A 20950-nucleotide genomic window follows, 5' to 3' on the forward strand; every position below is an offset into this window, starting at 1 on the left:
TAATCCGTCCCTAAAATGCCACCGTCCCATACCGATGCATTAAACCACACAATCCAACAATTGATGTAACAATTAAAGAAATACATCAAACATTCTAGAAATAACTATGATAATATGATATCAAGTTATCACATAATATGAATGACTTATTATTTATTTAAGCTTCCTATATCATATGTCCTACACAAACTGAATCTTATACATGACGATATTTTATTATATCGTCAAATAAGCATTCTCCATATCCAATTCATCCTACACATTTAATCTCAATTGTTAAAGCATTTTAAAAGATTAAATCCATTCGTTTGTTTAAAACATTCAAATAGCAAACATCGTTATGATTGAGTGTATTTAAATTTATTTAAACCCAAACCTAGTCCCTATTTAATGTTCAGGAATCCTAGGCATGTTTCTACGTTCCATTATTCCACAGATATGAAAAATACACAATTCAAACATGTAAAAATTCACACCAAAAATCAAATCAAAATCATACATTTATCAATTCATAACACAAGAACAGATATGAACCAATTTCATAAAAACCTATGTTTTAATCCAATTAAACATGCATAATTATTTAATTTTATGTGTTTAATAAATCCTGAAATTTCCTAGGCATGTACAGAAACACGAATCAAAGGGAAAGAGATAGAAGAAGAACTTGCCTTAAACTTTCGGATCGAAAGTTAAACTTCTTCTTCCTTGATCTTCTCTCTACAGGGTTTTTCTCCTCCTCCCTTCCTTTTCCTCCTTCCCTCTCTAACTCTCTCTCTCTAGAATATATCACGTAAATATTTCTAACCCCCTTTTACAACCTATAACTATATATTTATAGGCTAAATAAAATAACCCTAACCCTTTTCCCAATCCAAGTCAACTTAAAAAAAATAAATATTAAAATATTAAAAAGGTAAGTAAAATATGTTACGTAAATAATTTATGTATATCTTTATTAAATAAATAAATTATACACATCCTATTATTTATTAATAGATTATCTAATAATACTTAAGTTACCATAATATTATAAAGTAACTTAAAATATAACACGTATCAAAACTATGTATATTTTTATTATTTAAATATAAAACATATACATCAGATTAAATATTACTAACTAAGTTACCATAAAAGGATATTAAAAAGGTAAGTAAAATATGTTACGTATATAATTTATGTATATGTTTATTAAATAAATAAATAAATTATACACATTCTATTATTTATTAATGGATTATCCAATAATACTTAAGTTACCATAATATTATAAAATAACTTAAAACATAACACGTATCAAATCTATGTATATTTTTATTATTTAAATATCAAACATATACATCAGATTAAATATTATTACCTAAATTACCATAAAAGTAATTAATAAATTACTTTCCTTTATATATATATATATATAATATATATATATATATATATACATACATAATTATCCATGGATAATAATCCACACACATCCAACCTCTTATCCAAGTAGTCCATGTGACCCAATTGGTTGGCCCATTACTACTAACCATAACCATAAAAGAAAAATAAAATAAAATAATAAAAGAAAAGAAAACATTTAATTTACAATTAATCAAAACACCATTTAAGCACATAATCTAATTAAACAATTAACAAATAGACAAATACAAATAATACATAGACACATAATCAAATAATCAATAAATAGCTAATTCAATTAAACACATAAGTAATTAGTCAAATAATCAATTAAATAATTAACAATACAATTAAAATAAATAAATAAATACCGAGACTATCCTTTTAAAATTAGGGGTATTACAGGTAAGGACTTGGTTAGCAATTTGGACCCTTAGGTTCGGGTCGTTACATTTACATGATTCTTATTATATTGAAAATAATCCAATTGAATTCAAGTTACAAACTTAGACCCTTATGGTCGAATTTACAATGTTGTACAAGAGTTTGCATCCACTATACATCAATAAAAGGATAATAAAATAGGCTCCCGTCAACCTTAACTACGCATATGAGGGTTTGTCATCAACCACATCCTCGTCATAACCTGAAAAATGTTAAAGGAAGGGGTGAGCACATAGGCTCAGTGGAAGTTGCCTAAGACGTCCACTTTGGACTCCCTTGAGCTGCACAACACATAGCGGGGACAAAAAGGAATCGGGATCATACACTGAGGATCTTATAGCACTTGAACTACAAATCAATCTCATTAACATTAATTATGCATTTCAATACAAATGTGCATAAAATGCAATGCAATGCACCACATTTTTTTAGGGTTTGAAATGGTTAGGATGAAGAGTATAGCTCGTAAGAAAGAAAAAGGGAAAAAGAAAATTGTACCTGTTCAAAAAAAGAAAACCATCATTGATCCTTCTCCTACTCAGAAATGTAGTCATACTATCAATGCAAATAATACTTGTCAAGTTGGCCAGAGTTCCAAAATGACATCTACCAATGATTCTGATTGTGAGCCACCTAAAGAAGTAGATGAAGACGAAGAAGAATTTCACCCCGAGGGAAACAGTACGATATTTGCGAAAAGCAAAGAAATTGTTCCGCGTCGTCCTAGTGGAGTGTTCTTTTTGTTTAAGTATGTATTAATATTCAGTTTCTCATTGAAATTTGGTTTTAATTTTAGTTCCTGAGTTTTTCTTATCATTGGAATGAAATATATTATTTTAGCAGGACAATTAGTTTTTCATAATTCACAACTTTAAATAATTATATGAATTAGTCATTAATTTGGAATTGTAAAATCATGACAACGTAGGAACAAATTTTTAAAGTTAATTATAGAATTAAATTTTCTTTTTTCATATTAAATATTATTTATTTATACTTTAGATGTGAATTTTCAAGACGTAAATTTTAATTGAAGTAAATTATAGAGTTAAATTTTCTTTGAAGTACAATTGTATATAATATAGTTTTAGTTTATTTGTAAAAGATAGAAATGAATGGTTTAGTAAAGACAGAGGAAGAGAGAACTATAGTAGTGATGGAATAATCACACTTATTGAATTTTAGTCTAAGTAAAATTGTATAATTGAGTTTTTATTATTTGTAAATGATCAAAGTGAATGATTTAGTGATGAGATAATCACATTTAGAGATAACATAGTTTAATGAGTGATAGATAATCATATATGATAACATAGGATAAATGATTGGTTTTGAATAAAAAAAAAAACAAAATAGAAGTAAAGAATGAATCAGTTTAAAAAGACAATTAAAAAAAGAAAAAAAAAAGGTAAGAAAAAAGAAAAAAAAATATATATATATACAAACACAGGGAGAAGAGAGAATAAAATTCAAGAAATAAGGTAATTTCATCTTTAAAAATTAGATTTAATGCTCCATAAAAATAGGAGTAGTGTATTAATTATACCTGTTTTTTTAACCAATCAAAACTCACATTCGCATCCCCAAGTGCAATTAGTCGTCTCTAAACTTTTATTTATATACCTGTATTGAGTAATAGTATTATAAAACTTTAATTCATTTCTAATTTTATATTAAAAGTTGTAATGACTTTTATATCATATATACAATTAGTGCACTACTTTGTCATTTTTTTTTTTTTTTTTTTTCCATGAAACTTTGTCATTATTTTTTAATTGAACAAATATTATTTAATGTTTTGTTTTGTGACCATATGTGTATAATGTCAATTTTTACTAAGGAAAAAAGTTGAACACGTTAGAATGCGTTTATATTATTTTCAAGATTAGTGGGTAGGCTTGTGTTACAAATGTTTGAAAGTTTCAACTTAAGTGTCCAAGAAGTGTCAAGTGTTGGAATGTGTCGGAAAAGTGTCCAAAGTCCTTTTTATTTATGGATACATATATGAAATGTCAAACATGTGCCCTAAAAAAAAAACAATAGTTCGAGTTCGCAAAGTAGGTTTTTATCTGTTACTCGCACTGTGAGGTTGGGGTGAATAGGCGGGGGTTTCCTTGATAACTACAAGTTCAAAAGACGAGTAGTTGCTTGGATTCTTAAATTTAAAAAATAAAAATAAAAAATAAAAAAAATAAAAAAAAAGTAATAGGTTTTTTTTTTTCTTTCCAATAACATCATCATCGTCATAATAATAATAATAATAATAATAATAATAGTAGTAGTAGTCATCTTGAACACAATTTTATTTATTTATTATAATTATGGGTTAATTACAACGACACCCCCTGAGGTTTGATGTATTAACAGCCATATATAACTTAGCCATTTTTTGAACAATGACACCCCCTGTAAGAATTTTGATCCAAACAAGCCCTTAAAATGTTAAAAAGACGAAATTGCCCTTCAATGTTTAATTCATTTTTGTGGGAAAATATCAGAACTTATGAAAAGTCAATTTTGCCCTTATATATATACATTATTACATCAACACCATCATATATATATATATATATATATATATATATATATATATATATATATATATATAAAACCAAGTCCAACAAAAAATTGGGATAGCAGCACCGTCGCCAACCACAGCCGAGCTCCACCTCCCTCGCCAGATCTGTCTCACTGTCCACAGCCACCGACCGAGCTCGCCGTCGCTCTCATCGCCGGTCGCAAATCATAGCCGACTTCTCCTTGCCCGCCAGTGGACATCATCAAAGCTGAGAGTCCCTGCCGGTGGACATCCAGATCTGTCTCACCGATCCTCAGCCACTGGCCGAGCTCGCCGTCGCTCTCATCGCCGGTCGCAGATATCCACAACCGAGTTCTCCTTGCCCGCTTGTGGACATCATCAAAGCCGAGAGTCCCTCCTCGCTCACCGCCGCAGTTAACCAGCCCGTCTCTATCGGCTTCATCAAGCCGTCACAGCTAGTCCATCACCGCTTTGCCGCAATTCATCCACACCCGTGCTCTCCATCTTGCTCGCAAGCTCGCCGCCGAGTCTCCATGGCCAGTGGATGCTTTGACGAAGGCCAGGCATCGCCTCCACTCTCTCTACCACTATTGCCCCTGTTCATTCTTTCAAGAAATATATATATATTTTTTTGCCCACAAAATTGAAGAAACACATTGGATAGGCACAGAGAAATTAATTAATAGTATGCAATAATTCTCACTAAACCCATTTGCAATCTCTCTGTTTCGTTTTTTGGTGGAGGTGGCAGTTGTGGGTGGTGGTGGTTTTGGGGGCAAAATTTCTGGTTTTCAGTGAGAGAGGATAGAGATATAAAATTAGAATTCATAAGGGTAATTCTGTCATTTGAAGATTTGGATATTTTAAATTAAAAATTAGTATTTTATTGAAGGGCAATTTAGTCTTTTCTCACCTTTTAAGGGTCTGTTTGGATAAAAAATTCAAGCAAGGGGTGTCTTTGTTAACTTTATCAAACCTAGTGGGGTGTTATTGTTCAAAAATAATCTAACTTGTATATAATTGTAATTATAATAAACATCAAGGTGTCATTGAAATTAACCTATAATTATTTATCTCAAAATGTGCTAATCTAAACAAGATCTAACTATGAGATCTCTACCCTGCAAGAGCATAACTCCAGCAATATTGGGGAGCAGGAGATAATTTTGGGGAGATCCAACTTCGAAACCTCTTTCTGTGCCGACCGGAAGGTTTTTAGTATTCAGATCCGATCAACTTTCATCACAAAATGTCTGCAGGTTTCAGCGGCGATGAAACTGCTCCCTTCTTCGGCTTCCTCGGCGCCGCTGCTGCCCTCGTCTTCTCCTGTACCCCAACCCTAACCCTAGATCTCTTCTATTACATATATGCATCTATATATGTATACATATATTTTTTATTTCATGTATAATAGTATGGATTAATTGTATAGATTTTGAAAATTAGTTATGATCGTTCAGGTATGGGAGCTGCCTATGGAACGGCGAAGAGCGGTGTGGGTGTGGCGTCGATGGGGGTGATGAGGCCGGAGCTGGTGATGAAGTCAATTGTTCCGGTTGTTATGGCTGGTGTTTTGGGTATTTATGGATTAATTATTGCTGTTATAATCAGTACTGGGATTAATCCTAAGGCCAAGTCCTATTACTTGTTTGATGGTTATGCACATCTTTCGTCTGGTCTTTCTTGTGGCCTTGCCGGGCTTTCTGCTGGAATGGCGATCGGTATTGTTGGCGATGCTGGTGTTAGGTATTCTTCTTTTCGTGGTTTTTGATCTTACTTATAATGCGATGGCGTGATGTTGTTAATTTTATTTTATTATTTATTTATGTAAATTTAATGATGTTAATTTGTGTTATAGTATCTTAAAAATGTCTGCTATGGTTGGTGGGGTGCAAGTATTGTGTTCCGGGTTTTCATATATGAAAAGTATAGCTAGGATAATTCATTCCTCTTCCTGAGATTGTATAAAGTGCATTAGGATTGATTATCAACTCATGGCTAAATGGGTTTTAGCATGTGAAATTTTGATTTTTTAATTTTTTTTGATAATATTTTAGTTGGTTTGGAGGTTTGCAGCAAGACCTGTTAATATCAGAACTCTCCAAAGAAAATCCATAATGTACTTCTGAGGAGGGTAGGTGAGCATTAAATAGGGTTAGGTTGCCATCCCGAGGTGTTTGAAATCTCTCATTCCTTTCGAGCTTGCTTTCAGGAGGAAGGGTCTTTCTTTGGGAGATGGGATTCTCGTTGTACCTTAGATTCCATCCTCCAAGCCAAGCTTCCCTAGGATCCCACTAGTCAACATCTGCTACATTTTCATTACATAGGGTGAGGCTGCCAATCTAGGGATCTCAAATGAGAATGTTTTCCTTTGATTGTTTTAGCATTCTTTTTGAACCAGCAGAATGTCTCAAGTCTTCCTTATGGAGTTTGTCTTTAATGCATCCTCGAGTTCTATCTGTAGGAGATGAGCTCCTCGAGGACTTTGTGTTTGTCTTCAAGGTTTTTCCATAGGATAGCAGCTCCTCTACGTTCTTGTGTGATCTTGAGGTTTATTCATCGGAGAGGAGCTCCTTGAAATTTTCGTTATGTCCTGACTCCTGTTGTTTATTTGTCGGAGAGGAGCTCCTTGAGATCTAGGTCATGTCCTCGAGGCTTATCCATAGTAGAGGAGCTCCTTGAGGTTTATCAATTGGAGAGAAGCTCATCGAGATCTTTGTCATGTCCTTAATTTTTTCTAGGAAAGGAGCTCCTTGAGGTCTTTCTTGTGTCCGCGAGGTTTATCTGAGAGAAGAGCTCCTTGAGGTTCTCATATGATATTAGGGGTGGCAATTCGTGTTGGCGTGTCGTGTTCGTGTCGACACGATTATGACACGGACACGATTAGGGTTGACACGAACAAGACACGATTATTAATCGTGTCTAAGACCCTTGACACGAACATGACACAATTATTATACGTGTAACACGACACGACACGCATAACCTGTTTAATAAATGGGTCAAGACTTGACATGACACGAAAAGACACAATTAAGTCATTTTTTACACGAATACGATATATTTATTCTACATGTTTTGCTAAATGGGTCATTTTTGACACGAATACAACACATTTATCTGACACGTTTAGTTAATCGTGTCATAATCGTATTTATAGGGTCAAACACGAACACGACACGTTTAGTTAGCGGGTCAATCCGTGTCGATACGATTATAACACGAACACGATTAGTCCAAACCCAAACCCGCTTATCTTCTGTTGTGTTAGCGTGTCGTGTCAAATATTGCCACCCCTATATGATATTGAAGATCTCAAAAAGATCTTCATCATGTTATTGAGGTTTATCTGTAGGAAAAGAGCTCATCGAGTTTCTTATAGGATCTCGAGATTTATCCGTAGGAGTTGAGCTCCTTGAGATTTTCGTTACATACTCGAGGTCTATGTTACTTGGACTCGGGTACGGGTATCGGGTACGTATTTAGAGGTCGAATTCGTCAATCTATCAAAAATAGAATACGGGGACTTGGCTAAAAAGTGTGGTACTTGGATAATGATAAGGAAAAAAAAAAAAAAAAAAATCTACAAATAAAAATAAAATTTTTGATTTATGAGCCATCAGTTTTGTAATAAAAATAAAAATAAATAAATATGTCAGCTGTACCTTTTGAAAGGGAAAAAATTTATGCGACTTATATTATCATATTTTTTAGGGAAAATTACTGCCTATTCCTACTTTTGCACCTTAAAGACAACTAAATCCTACTAAATTTGTATTACGATAAAGAAGTCCTGCTTTTGAAATTTATTTCAAACAAAGTTCCATAACAACCAGAATACCTCTTTTGCCCTTTTCATTCATTATTGTGATAATTTTTCCTTTTGAGCCTTCCTTTGTTAGTTGTTTCTTAGGGTACTCTTCTTCACGTCTTCATATTCTTCTCAACATCAACGTTGTTGGCTGGAAGATTGCATAAAAATTGTCAAGTAATCAACTTTCCGAAGTAGTTGGGTGGGAGATCGGTTTTGGATGCTAGTCTCTTTTCATGGATTTTATTACATGGGATCTGACTAGTGTCTTGAATTCAAAACTAAAATTATAGAAGAATAGTTATTGTCTCTAATAATTTTTTTTTTTATAAGTTCTTTGTCTTTAATTCAACTAATGATAATAAAGTATAATTATTGGATTTGATTCAACTAAAATAACGCAAATACAACTTATACTTTATTATCATTAGTTGAATTAAAGACAAATAAAGTAAATACTCCGTATACTTTATTATAATTAATGGATTGGAGCAGAGAACACAAGGAAAGAATGAATGAGTTTCATATGGTTGCTGGTTTAGTAATAAGGACAATGTTGGAATTTTTTTAAAAAAAGTTTATATTTGAACTTATTTGGAAATAGATCTCAAAAGTAGGACTTCTTTGTCTTAATAAAATTTTTATAGGATTTAGTTGACTTTAAGGTGTAAAAGTAGGACTGGGTTGTAATTTCCCTTATTTTTGTATTACTATTTTTATTTAATAAAATGAAAATGAGTTGCAAAATATTTTTGTATATATACACAATATAAAAGTAAAGGTCCAGAGCATTAACTAATGGTTTACAGTAATGGTTTACAACTATAAACCATTTACTCATCTAGTTACTATTGTTACAGCTATAAACTATTTACTCATCTCAAGAGACTAAAAGTTTAATGGATGCTCGAAATTGCTTACGTCCTTACTTCTTGCACATGTCATATATCTTGTATCATTATATGATAGGATTTTCACTTGCTTGGCAGTAGTTCGCTTCCTCCTTTCCGCCTAACATTTTAGGTCATATTAACTCACTTCTCTATAATTTTTAGGTAATTACGGAGAGAGAAGATGGTTGAGATTATATCAACTGAACTGTCACTTCTCTACTATTTTAGCTTGACTTGACTTGTATACTGATGTAGTTATGTAATAGTGATCAAAATTGGTATTTTAGTTGTCTGTATAATTGGTTTGTTTGTTTGTTTGTTTGTTTTTTTTATATATTTTATTTCTCTCTCTCTCTCAACTATACTTGTATAATTGTTGCTATTTCTTTGTCGTATGCTATATGGTTTGATTCTGAAATAGTTGGCATTTTTTTATTTATTAATAATAACTGGCATTCATTGCCTTGAATATGATCAAAATTGATTGTGTCCTTGTTGAAGAAAGTTGTTTTTCTTTCTTGAATATGATTTATTGCACTCTCTCCGTATTATTAGCCCCTCTATGATAGCTTTTATAGGTACTGCATTCACAATCTTGCAGCTCTGCTCGTTGCAAGGTTGCAATATTGGTTGACACATTCATTTAGGAATTAGTTGATGCCTGTTGATTGTTGCACTCTGAACCATGGGAGTTGAGTGCTTTGTGCATTATGCCTGATAAATGGCCTAGCTAATAATTGATTTTTTTAAAAAAAATTTCCTATGTTTTTGGTTGAAACTTTATTTAAAAAAAAAGCTATGTCAGAGGCCACGGCCTTCTGTTCTCTGTTAAGACTGTGATTTGCTTATTTCTTGAAGTACAATAGTCTTGCCTTTTCACTTTTCTGATTAGCATACCAATCATTTCATTGTGTTGATGCCGTGCTAGTTGCTACCTAGGAAGGACATGTGTTAGAAAGTGGTGGACTTCATCTTATACCATCGAACCCTTGCCATAACGTCTGATTTAGAATTCATTGTCATAATTTTGTTCTTTCTCCTTATTCATAGGCCTAGTTGAGTATAATCAGAAAAAATAAAAACTGAAGTTATGCCAACTCTTCCCCTCGCCACCCTGTCAGTAATTCCTTAACTCTTGGCTTATGGTATTCAGTTCGTGAAATGGATCAACTCTTGAAGTGGCTTCCCAATCAGTGATTTGTATTATTTATCGACTTTCGAGAGATGCAAAATAAATAATTACTTAAATACATGTCCTCGACAATGCATTTAGCTATATATATATATATATATTGTATTATAACCCTATGTATAATAAATTAATACTTTACAGATGAATTGATAATTAATATGTGTTTAAATTAATATGTGTTTAAGGTTATAATATATATTGTATTATAACCTTAGCAGTAACATTCATAAACGCGGCGATAGTGACAATAAATTAATACTTTTACACACTACATCTGAATAGATAATTATGTTTTTCCCTTTATTAAAAAATTAATTTGGAGCTGAGTGCAGGAGTATAAAAATTTAACTGTAAATATTATTGCATCACTTTGTCAGTGATTACTTTGACATTAAGGTGTTAAAATATTAGCAATGCAACTGGATTTTTGTACCTTTTTTACTGACAAATAATTCACACTTATCCAGTTTTTACAGATACTTAAACTCTTAATAAATGGGTACTTTTATAAAGCATGTTTAATTTTTTCTTTCTTTGAAAAAATATATATCTTTTACAAATACAAGGATCACATGCCATTATAATGAAAGTCATGAATCCTCTTCAATACACACGTTTTTTATTGTACTTTGATAAAAATGCATGTTGAGTTCGTTTCTCTCTTAGGCTCGAGTTTCATCTCTCTCACAGTGTTTGATTCTCTGTTTTACATTCTGATTGAAATCATGGAAATTGGCCCAAATCAAAACCCTAAAGACAACCACTTTGTTCATTAAATATATATGCATATGTATGTATAGCTAACAGTAATAGCTTTATTGTATTGAATATTAACAGTAATTGAAATTCTAATTAGCTCTATTGTATTATATTTTCGAAGTATCAAAGTCTTGTTTTATGAGTTTTGATTGCAGAACACCAGATTTTAAATTTAGGAAGGTATCCTTTCAAGTGCTTGATTATTATTACTGTAACTAGAAAATTTAGAAGAAAACTTTTTATGGGTAGAACACTAGATTCCTTATTTCCCGTTTACAAAATTTAAGGAACAAATGAACGTTACTCTTTTCAAAAAGTCTGGGCTGTGAATTTATAGAGGAGGGAAAAAACTCTTAACACACAATAATGGTAAATTAGGTCATTAACAATTGAAAATGGTAAGAATATAATGGCATATTCCGTTACCTTTTTCATTTAACCATCCATAAGATTTTTTACCGTAGCACCCAAGAAATCCTTGTTCTTGGTTCAAATTTTGTTTTTTTTAAAAAAGAAATCTGATAGTAGAATCGTCCTTTCTGTAATCATAACATAATAGGATTTAGTCGCAAACATTCTGCTTCTTTGTTTCCTTTTTAGAATTTTGTAGATAAAGGAGAAATTATTTTATTTGAAAAAGTAGAATAGTATTTCATAAGGGTTAAGTGCAGAAAACTTCCATATAATATAGATTATGTACACAATGCATTCCTCCTTTTTGAAAAGGTGTATTTCAGTCCATAAAATTCAAAAAAGATGCAAAGCCCCTCTAACCACTTTTTCAAGAGTGTGCGTGTACCTAACTTTTCTTCTTAGGTGAGGTATCTTCATTATTATTATTTCTTTTTCTGATTTGCGTGTTTTGGAATTTGGAGTGTACTTTATTTGTCTTTGTGACAGAAGATGTAAAGACTGGTGGCTGTGGCACCCTCTGCCCCAAGTGTTCCAATTGAATAAGACCTTCCGGGATTCCTTAGGATTCTTGAGAAAATGTTATAAGTGGAAAATAATAAGAGTTATACGGGTAGGTTTCCATAAATAAATTGTTTTTGATAGGCTTTAATGCACATGACGAAAAGATTTCAGAAAGTCTTCTGGAGTGATGATAAAAATAAGGTTGTTCACAAATAGATTCAGCTATTTGGTTGATCTACTTTTCTTCATATCCGATAAGTTTCTTGAGAATTTTTATGGTTCTATGTTGCAAGCTAAACCATTTGAAAGCACCTCTCTCTCTCTCTCTCTCTAATCATGGTAAATATTACTTTTTGGGTACTTTCTTTCTGCATGTCACTTATGCAGTTGTTGGCCCATGTACCTTCTGTCATCACCAATATAGAACTAAATATTGTGTCCACCTGGTGGTGATCTTAATTTTGGCCGTTATTATTCACATCAAATGAATGGTTTAAGTCATCTTGCTTCCTAAATATCTCTTTGTTAATGCCTTGGGTATGTAGTACCACTGCCATATAACATAATGTTAGTTCCGAAGTTGGCAACTGTTTTGAGCTTTGGCTTTGGGAATGACATGGAGCTGGGAATTCTTTGAATAAATGTTATGAAGAATTTGGGAAACCAGTTCCGACATGGTGAGAATCTGGCAATACTGTAAGGAAGTAGATTTTATGGTAAAAGAGTATGTTGTCAAACTTTGGAATTGCTCGGAATTAGTAGTGGAGAGAGTTTTCTCCTTATAATTTGTGTATAATTTTTGAATTATTAAAATCATACATGGTGAATTTTTCTTAGAAGTGTATGCCCTCTCTCTCCACAATACTTCCTGGAGGGGGGAGAATTTTATCTGATTACTGGATTATTTGTCCCGAACTTTTTATTAGGAGTTATATTCTTGTAATGCCCCCCCTGAATGTTGACTATTTTGCAGAGCAAATGCACAGCAGCCAAAACTTTTTGTTGGGATGATCCTTATTCTCATATTTGCTGAAGCTCTGGCCCTCTATGGCCTCATTGTTGGCATCATCTTGTCTTCTCGAGCTGGTCAGTCCAGAGCAGACTGAGGTAGTGTCCCTTTCATCTATTGTCCTTGTATTGGTTTTTATGGTGTCACTTTGGGGAAAGGAAACAAGCATATCTTCGGTGGTTATACCAGCTCAGGGTTTTCAAATTCATTATCTTGAAAGTAGCGGAGCGGATATTCATTCCTAGGTTGTTCAGTGCTGATTATAGAAGTAGAAATGCGCTTTTCTGCAGAATAAAAGCCTATGAAGTTTTGTCTGTTTGGATTTATTTATTGCTGTATTTTGCGGTTACTAGTACACAGCTTTGAGACTATTGTTCTGAAATTGCTGTGTACTATTTTATTGTTTATGGAGATTTCAAACCTGTGTGGAAACTATGATTGGATTTATCTCGTCTCTGGTGCCATATTGCCTCTGTAAATTATTTAAATTATTAAGTTGTTTTCTAAAGTTTTAAGCCAATAGGTGAAAAGCCATTTTTTGCACTCTTTGACTCACATCAAAGTGCCATTTAATTTGTTTGGTAGCAATATTACTTCTTATAGCTTCAGAATTTTATAAAACAGGGATAAAATTTTCTTATAAAAAAGAAAAAGAAAAAAGAATTAAATTGTCAATGGAAATAGAATTACCTAAAAGTTACTACCTCTACTCATAAACACAATCGTAAGTGTTAGAATCTTTGCTCATGAGCATGATATAAAAAGCATTGAATTTTAATTTTGAGCTCATTTAAAAGCTTTAGTGAACTAAAAATTGTACCATTTAAAAATACTTTTTTGGTTATTAAACACATCCAAACAAGATCTAGGACACTAGACAATCTTATAACCAATATTCCCATTTCCATGATTCTCCATCTTAACTCTCCGCCTTGTTAGATTGTGCACAAATGGTTGAAAAACCTGAAGCACATTTAATTTCTCTATTTAATTCCATCTTATCACAAGAACTCCATAATTGAAGCAAACTAATCATCTATACCGATGATATTAAAGTGTGTAACCATTTGATCTATGCACTTGAATTTCAACCATGACATTAAATTTGTTAGAATTCAATTCCATTTATAAAGAGACTCCACATTATGAAATTAAATAAAATTTGAAAAATTATTATAAAACACAATTTGACTTGCAAACAAAAATTAAATAAAACAGATACATTTGCTTGTGTGTCGTATTTTGATTGGCCGAACCACGCAGTTCTACATCCTATAATAGTGGGATAATTTCAAAAAAATGGAATTTTGAAGGTAAAAGGCCAAAAAAATAGAGTCAAACTTCAGTTCTCCAAATAAATGGAGTTTTAGAAAAGGTTGACGTGGACATGAAAATTTGTTGCGAAATGACCCAACTACCTATTGAATTGATCTGCCCTCTCTCTCTCTTCATCTCTCTTTATCATTTTAGGATGCCTTTGCCTCACCATTGACACAGCCGAAGGTAAGTCAGAGTGCGGTAAGGAATAGAGTTGGCTTTCTAAAGTTCAATTTGAAGACAGGATATGAAAATTTGATTTGTTGAATTGTTTATTCTCTTCTATGACTCCAGGATTTCTTGATCCAATAATCTAGAGATAGAATCTTCTCGTGGACTTTGTTCCTTCTCTTTACTCCAAGACTTTTGGCCTACCATCAGTCTATGATATAAAGTCTTTGCCTTTCTTGCCTATCCTTTTTTGTCGACGTCCCTCCTGGTTCACTCGAATTTCTAATAGAGGGGGAAAGTCTAACTTTTTGGTACCCATCACGAACGAAATTTCTCATCGTCTTATAAAATATCATCTTCTCATCGGAGCCTAAACTTATCATGACTTTCCCGCGGATTTTTCTCTTTTTCGGCTATATCAATGGGAGGCAGGGAGCTGTCAATCCCTAAAGTGATAAAAAGAGAGAGAAATGGCAGATCAATTGAATGAATAGTTGGATTATTTCGCAACAAATTTTCATGTCCACGTCAACCTTTCATAAAATCCATTTATTTGAAAAACTGAAGTTTGACACCATCTTTTTAACCTTTTACCTCTAAAACCCCATTTTTTTTGGAATTATTTCTATAATAATTATAACAGAATTATCAATACGAACATTGACCGTGGCCAATCTAAATCACATGAGTTTAGTAGAGGGATTTGGCCGGAGAGAATCCCTACCGAAGAGAAATGAGGGTGAAATATATTTTTGTTATGGGTATGATACGAAAAAGATCCCCTTGCATTTATTTTGTGGCCAAGGGACTAGAAATGAAAAACAGAAGAATAAAAGGGAAAGGGTTAGATTCTAATTTATACAGGTTAAAAATGAAAAAAAAATGGAAAAGATAGGGAGGTTGTTACAAATAGTTTCAAATAAGGGACCTGCGACGTAAAAAAACCCTAATACAATATCACACTATACTTTATATCTGTGATTTATATTTCTTGAAGGAAATTTAGGAGAGGGAGAGAGATGGCGATGATGCGGTGGTGCGGGGCAGTAGCGAGAAGGGTGATGCTGACGGAGCGACCGGCGGCTTTTTCTACCTCGCCGTCGGCGGAGGCGGCGTTGCCGATCCTGTGCGGACGAGGGGACAAGAGGTCGAAGAAAGGGAAGAGATTCAAAGGATCTTACGGCAACAAGAGGCCACAGAGGGATAAGAAGATCGAGCGCATCAAGGACAGGGTCGAGGTCCCCAGGTCCACCCCTTGGCCCCTCCCTTTCAAACTCATCTGATTTATCTCTTTATATATATATATATATATATATCTTTTGTACTCATTATTGCTAGTTCAGGACCGTTAGGGTTTCTCTTTGTAATTTGTGATAGTTAATCTTGAATGAATTCTCTATTTGTTATGGTTATTTGTGCTAATGTTACCATTTTATTTGTATTTCTGTGATGATTGGGTTCAACCTGACAATTAGAACCAAAATTCAACTACCATTTCCATTCAATTGATTACTAGCTTGTAGTTTGGTTTCCATTGGGTTGAAGAACAAACGATGTAGTTGTCTAAAAGATGGCTAGGAAACCAAGAACTTGAGACAATTTTGGTGCTTTCCTCGGATCATAGGTACATATATATATATATATATATATATATATATATATATATATATAGATATTTAAAAAAATAATAATAATAACTTGTAGTAAAATAATGTAGTTTGTTACACCTTGGCCCAATTGAGGAACCCTTACATCATTATTAGTTGGGATTGGTCACACAAATCCTTTTTGGCAGCTTCACAGATGAACCCATGGATTTGATCTGACACTGAGGAATAGTTTTGCACCTCGAAGAGACTTTAATGCTAGATTTTCATTAGGATGACATTTTTAATCATGCATTGATAACTCAAGAGTGTGATATATCTTAACTAACACATATTCTAGACACATCTTCATATGAAGGAAATCGGGCGCTCATGGTGTTTCAAAAAATTGTTTTATGATGTTCTGACTTGCATTTCTGCCATTGCACTATGCATTGTAATCCTGGTTAATGTTGCCTTCTTTACCAGCTTTAATTGTTTATTGCTTATGCCAAATGTCTCGTAGGAGATAGTATATATTAAGGGCTTAAAGCTTCTATATATATGTATTACTGTATGTCTGATGCAACAATAGGATATAGTGATTTATGGACCATGTACTTCGCTTTAACCCGATGGACGCTTCTTCTCTCCAGAAAATGGTTCACCTGAACTGAATTGGAGCACACCGGAAATGAAACACACCAAACTGAACTGAAGAGATTTTGCTCAGAATTTTTTTGACCAAACGCTGTGAAAATTTTGGTTTTTTTTCCCCTATAACCTGCTCTTGTAAATTATTCCTATTAAAATTGTTTAATTTAGTAAAAATGGATAATATATTTGGTATACTCAAAAATTCATTTGTGGTTGATAACAATAGTTATTGTTTATAGGCTATGATATAAGTTCTTTTTTGATTTGTTGGAATGAATTTGTAGCCATATCCATATTGGTGATATCTTCCTGTGGTTGATATACTAATTGAAATCCTCATTCCCATAATTTTTCCCTTTATGGATCTGCTGTCTGCAGTTCCAATCATGCCTATTTGACTAATCTTGTCCTAGTGACCCTTAAACTTGAATAAAAACCACCATTTTCAATATATATATATATTTTTTCATTGCGGCTTCATAATATTCCTGTCTTCACTGGTTCATTTTTCTAGATTGCCATAATATTTACTCTAGTTTGGCTCAATATCATCAATAAGAACTATATATGATTTACCATTGCAAATGCACCTTCCTTTAATTGTGTTTTAAGGTCACCCATAATCTAGCAAAAAGGTCAGGGCTCTGATAGTTCACGTATGTATCTTGTATTTCTTGTCATGCTAGTTAAATTGTTCCTTTGAACACCTTATTACTTTATTAGATGCTTTTCTATGTTGATGAATTAAAAATGGAGGTTGTCTTCTCTACACCTTTCAATCGTTTTGTCAGAAGAAAATGTTTATGCGGTTGATAGTCTTATATAAAGCAAACTATTTTCCTGATACTTTTCGTTTCATGCTTAGTTTTTTTTCCTCAATATTTTCTCCCTCAAAGATTCATAGAAATACTCTAATGCTATGCTCGGTAGTATGGAATACCTTTGAATTGGAATTGAAGAAAATTTAATCTAAAGTTTGAACTATTTTTTTCCCAATTCCAAGGCACCAATTTCATGCTACCGAGCATAACTTAAGCGGAATGCCAGTATATTTTGGAGCAACCTGAATACCATCCATAGTTCCATACTCTTGTACATTTATCTTAAAGTCATTTCTCTCCATTCTTTAATCATTTATTTTTAAGTTTTAAGTTCTCTACATGAATTTCATCTAGTAATATGTGGAAACAGCTCTCTCCTGATTAGGTACTTCCTGTATCATCTCTTGGAATTTATATCTAGTTCTTTTTTTTTCAAGATGCCTCGTCATTGTCTGGAATTTCTTCAATATTGTATGTAATTCCATAGATCATAGATATTCGTTTTTGTGGACTGTCTTGATTGTGTTCTGGCCTTTCTGGTGTAGAATTTGTCTTAGCAACCCATCATTCCCAGTTAACATCCCCCTCTACAAATATAGACACACACGCAAAGCCAGTGTGTGAGCGAGTTGTCTCGAGTGTTCGAAACAATTAGTATAAAATAACTTCAGATATTGAATGCACAGGTTGTAGTTTTAACTTTCAAGAGTGGGTGAGTTTCTTGTCAGAAAAAAATAAATAAATAAAATTAAGGAAATAATAAAATTGTCAACACTTGACTGTTCGGTGACAGTTGTGGACACAGCCATGTGACCCACAACAGCTGTTATGGTGTGGGCACGCGCTTTGTGAGACACCCGACAGACTAAATGGGAGTCGGTTAAAATAGTGTGCTTCGTGGGATTAAGGGTCTGTTTGGATTGACTTTTCAAATTTGTGGATGTTGGATGGTCATCCGTCCCAAGTGAAAAGCCATTTGCGATAACCTAGTGTGATAATTTATCCCGTCACCAACTTTGGCAACGATTTTCTTGCTGCCTATTTTCTGTTTAATTTCGGGGATTCTCTCTTAAGACGCCAACATTTTGCTCACGCCGGCTAGTTTCTCACTTGTGATTCCGGTGATCATCTCTCGACACCGGCAATGATTTTCTTACCCAACTATTTCTTCTGATTCTGGTGATTATGTCTTGTATCCCGGCCACAATTTTCTCATATTTGCTACAAACATGGCATTGAAATGCCTTTTTGAATTTTATAGCGATAAATTGATGAAGTCAGATGCAAAATATGTTGGAGTTGGGTTTGTACTGGCAGTATTATTATTTTTCCTTTTTCATTCATTCTTACATGTTAGCTTGGTTCTTGATAACAATCCACTTTAGAGACCATGTCAATGCCAATTGATTTTCTTATCATTATAGTTTTTGGTGCACACCATCTGTTTGATGAAATAATTATAATAGAAAGAAGAGTAGATTGATTTCCCTTTTCATTTCCCACAGTTTGATGAAATAACTATAATACAAAGAAAACTGAATTGATTTTCTTTTTTCTTTTTTAAAAAAAAAAAAAAAAAAAAAAAACACCTATTAACAGAAAGAAGGGTGAATTGATTTTCTTTTGCATGAGTTTCATCTGGCTAACATGTATGCTGCAACTTTGTTAGATCCTAGTGCTTGTATTCAGACTCAACAATGGCAGCCTCATGCCTTTGGCCGATTTAAGCCGTGGATGCTTCCTTATTTATCATTGAAAAATTAAAATACATTGTTTTCTAAAAATATAAAATTAATAATAAACTGTGTATCGCAAATATCTTATTGAAACAACTTTTGCTAGCAATTCTTTGTTTTGATGATCTATTAATTATCTCAATATCTCTTCACGGTTGGACGAAATTGTTATTTCAACAGTAAAAGAGCTTCACCAAATGTGAGATTGACTGATGCCTGTTTTATTTTTAGTTGTTTTTAAAGAAAATTTGTTTTGGGGTCCGCATGTGTAGGCCCACGATCACGGTTGGGTGCTGGATTTGGCGACCGATTCCACAAGCCACTAAATTGGGCCCACATTTGTGCAATCCGAATAAAGCCTAATGAATTGCAGAAATAGCAGATTGGGCTCGCGGAAATGGGTTCCGTTGACATGTCCTCTACAGTCTCTGCATGGTGTGTGTATATATATATATATATATATACATATATTCTTTTTAATTTTAGAGCTAAGGGCGCGAATCCTATGAAGTGGGTTCCATGGTGTACCCTGCAGTAAGCTCTAAAGTGGTTTATGTTTGACCACGTGGTTCTTCGTTTAATAGCTCTTGAGACCGTGTTTAGTAATTACACCACCAAGTAACATTTTACCACTATTTATAAGTAACATTATAAGATTCTAAAAAGTAATTTCACCATTTGTAAAAGGGTAACATCGCCACTTAAAAAGTAATGGTTGTTGACAGCCAAATACCTCATAACCCCCTTCAAAATCCTCTTTAAATTAACATGTGACTATTTTTTTTGGATGTTCTATTTTTTATGATAAAATTTAACTTAAAAAATATATAAATAATATATTGAATTGAGTTAGATTTATATGTGACTATTAGTTTTTCAGCACTATGTGAATATCTTTTTTTTGACAGTGAAGGTGGCGATTGTGACTATTAATATTACTTTGCCAATTTTTTTTCAAAGATATGTTAAATAATTTATATCTAAGTGTTTTTTTTTTAATATTTGGAAGGGAAAAAAGAAGAAGGAGATGTTGCTCTTTTCATTATTTTTGGATACATCAAGTGTTTTGTTTGTTGTCTAAAATTAATCCAAGTGACTTTAAAATAATAACATAAATGTTATGTTGAATTGAGTTACGTTTATATATGACATTACTTAGTCTACATTATGTGCATACCTTATTTTGAGAATGAAGATGGTCTATTTTGTTAATTTAGCTGTCAACAACCTTTACTTTTTAAGTGGTGATGTTGTAAAATGGTGATATTACTTTTTAGACTTCTATGATGTTACTTATAAATGGTTGTGTAATTGCCAAATGCGGTATCAGTCTCCATGTCTGTTAATTGAAGAATGACTTGGCCAAATATAGACCACTTAAAATTCACTGCACGAAACCGCAGGGGAATCTCACTACAGAGGATTCGAGCCGAGTAACATACAGCTCTTCTCGCTACAGAGGATTCGCGCCCAGTAACATACAGCTCTTCTCGCTTGTCCGTCCAAATTTTTTAGGATTGCACCAAGCAATACCTTTTTAAGCTGATTAATTGCTACAGCTCATGAATCAGCCATGTACAAAAAATATAACCTAAAGCTCACACCCCTAGGCTGAGGCACTTTAACTTAGGACCATCCTAATAATTTCTGGCAACTTAGATCAATAAACTGATCTCTTTTACAGCAAAGCTGA

General features: G+C 33.1%; 2 protein-coding genes across 2 annotated transcripts; both read left to right on the forward strand.

Moving 5' to 3' along the window:
- The first annotated feature begins 5485 nt into the window (after positions 1-5485).
- LOC132300830 (V-type proton ATPase 16 kDa proteolipid subunit) lies at positions 5486-13419 on the forward strand. The gene is made up of 3 exons (XM_059798079.1): positions 5486-5718; positions 5851-6136; positions 12934-13419. Exons 1-3 carry the CDS (start codon positions 5640-5642, stop codon positions 13064-13066), a joined length of 498 nt encoding a protein of 165 aa, XP_059654062.1. The 5' UTR covers positions 5486-5639; the 3' UTR covers positions 13067-13419.
- Positions 13420-15432: 2013 nt separating this feature from the next.
- LOC132300831 (small ribosomal subunit protein bTHXm) lies at positions 15433-15907 on the forward strand. The gene has a single exon (XM_059798080.1). The coding sequence runs from the start codon at positions 15477-15479 to the stop codon at positions 15738-15740; it is 264 nt and encodes an 87-aa protein (XP_059654063.1). The 5' UTR covers positions 15433-15476; the 3' UTR covers positions 15741-15907.
- Positions 15908-20950: the final 5043 nt, after the last annotated feature.

This window comes from Cornus florida, unplaced genomic scaffold (genome assembly GCF_030987335.1).
Source record: "Cornus florida cultivar Cherokee Brave unplaced genomic scaffold, ASM3098733v1 CherokeeBrave_3.0.0_Hap2_Chr03, whole genome shotgun sequence".
Lineage (NCBI taxonomy): Eukaryota > Viridiplantae > Streptophyta > Magnoliopsida > Cornales > Cornaceae > Cornus > Cornus florida.

Excerpts from the sequence above, each read along its gene's own strand:
- LOC132300830 (XM_059798079.1), top strand. The coding sequence starts at position 5,640 with ATGTCTGCAGGTTTCAGCGGCGATGAAACTGCTCCCTTCTTCGGCTTC. Across the intron at positions 5,719-5,850 it reads TGCTGCCCTCGTCTTCTCCT|GTATGGGAGCTGCCTATGGA; the intron begins GTACCCCAACCC and ends ATGATCGTTCAG. Across the intron at positions 6,137-12,933 it reads GTTGGCGATGCTGGTGTTAG|AGCAAATGCACAGCAGCCAA; the intron begins GTATTCTTCTTT and ends ACTATTTTGCAG.
- LOC132300831 (XM_059798080.1), top strand. The coding sequence starts at position 15,477 with ATGGCGATGATGCGGTGGTGCGGGGCAGTAGCGAGAAGGGTGATGCTG.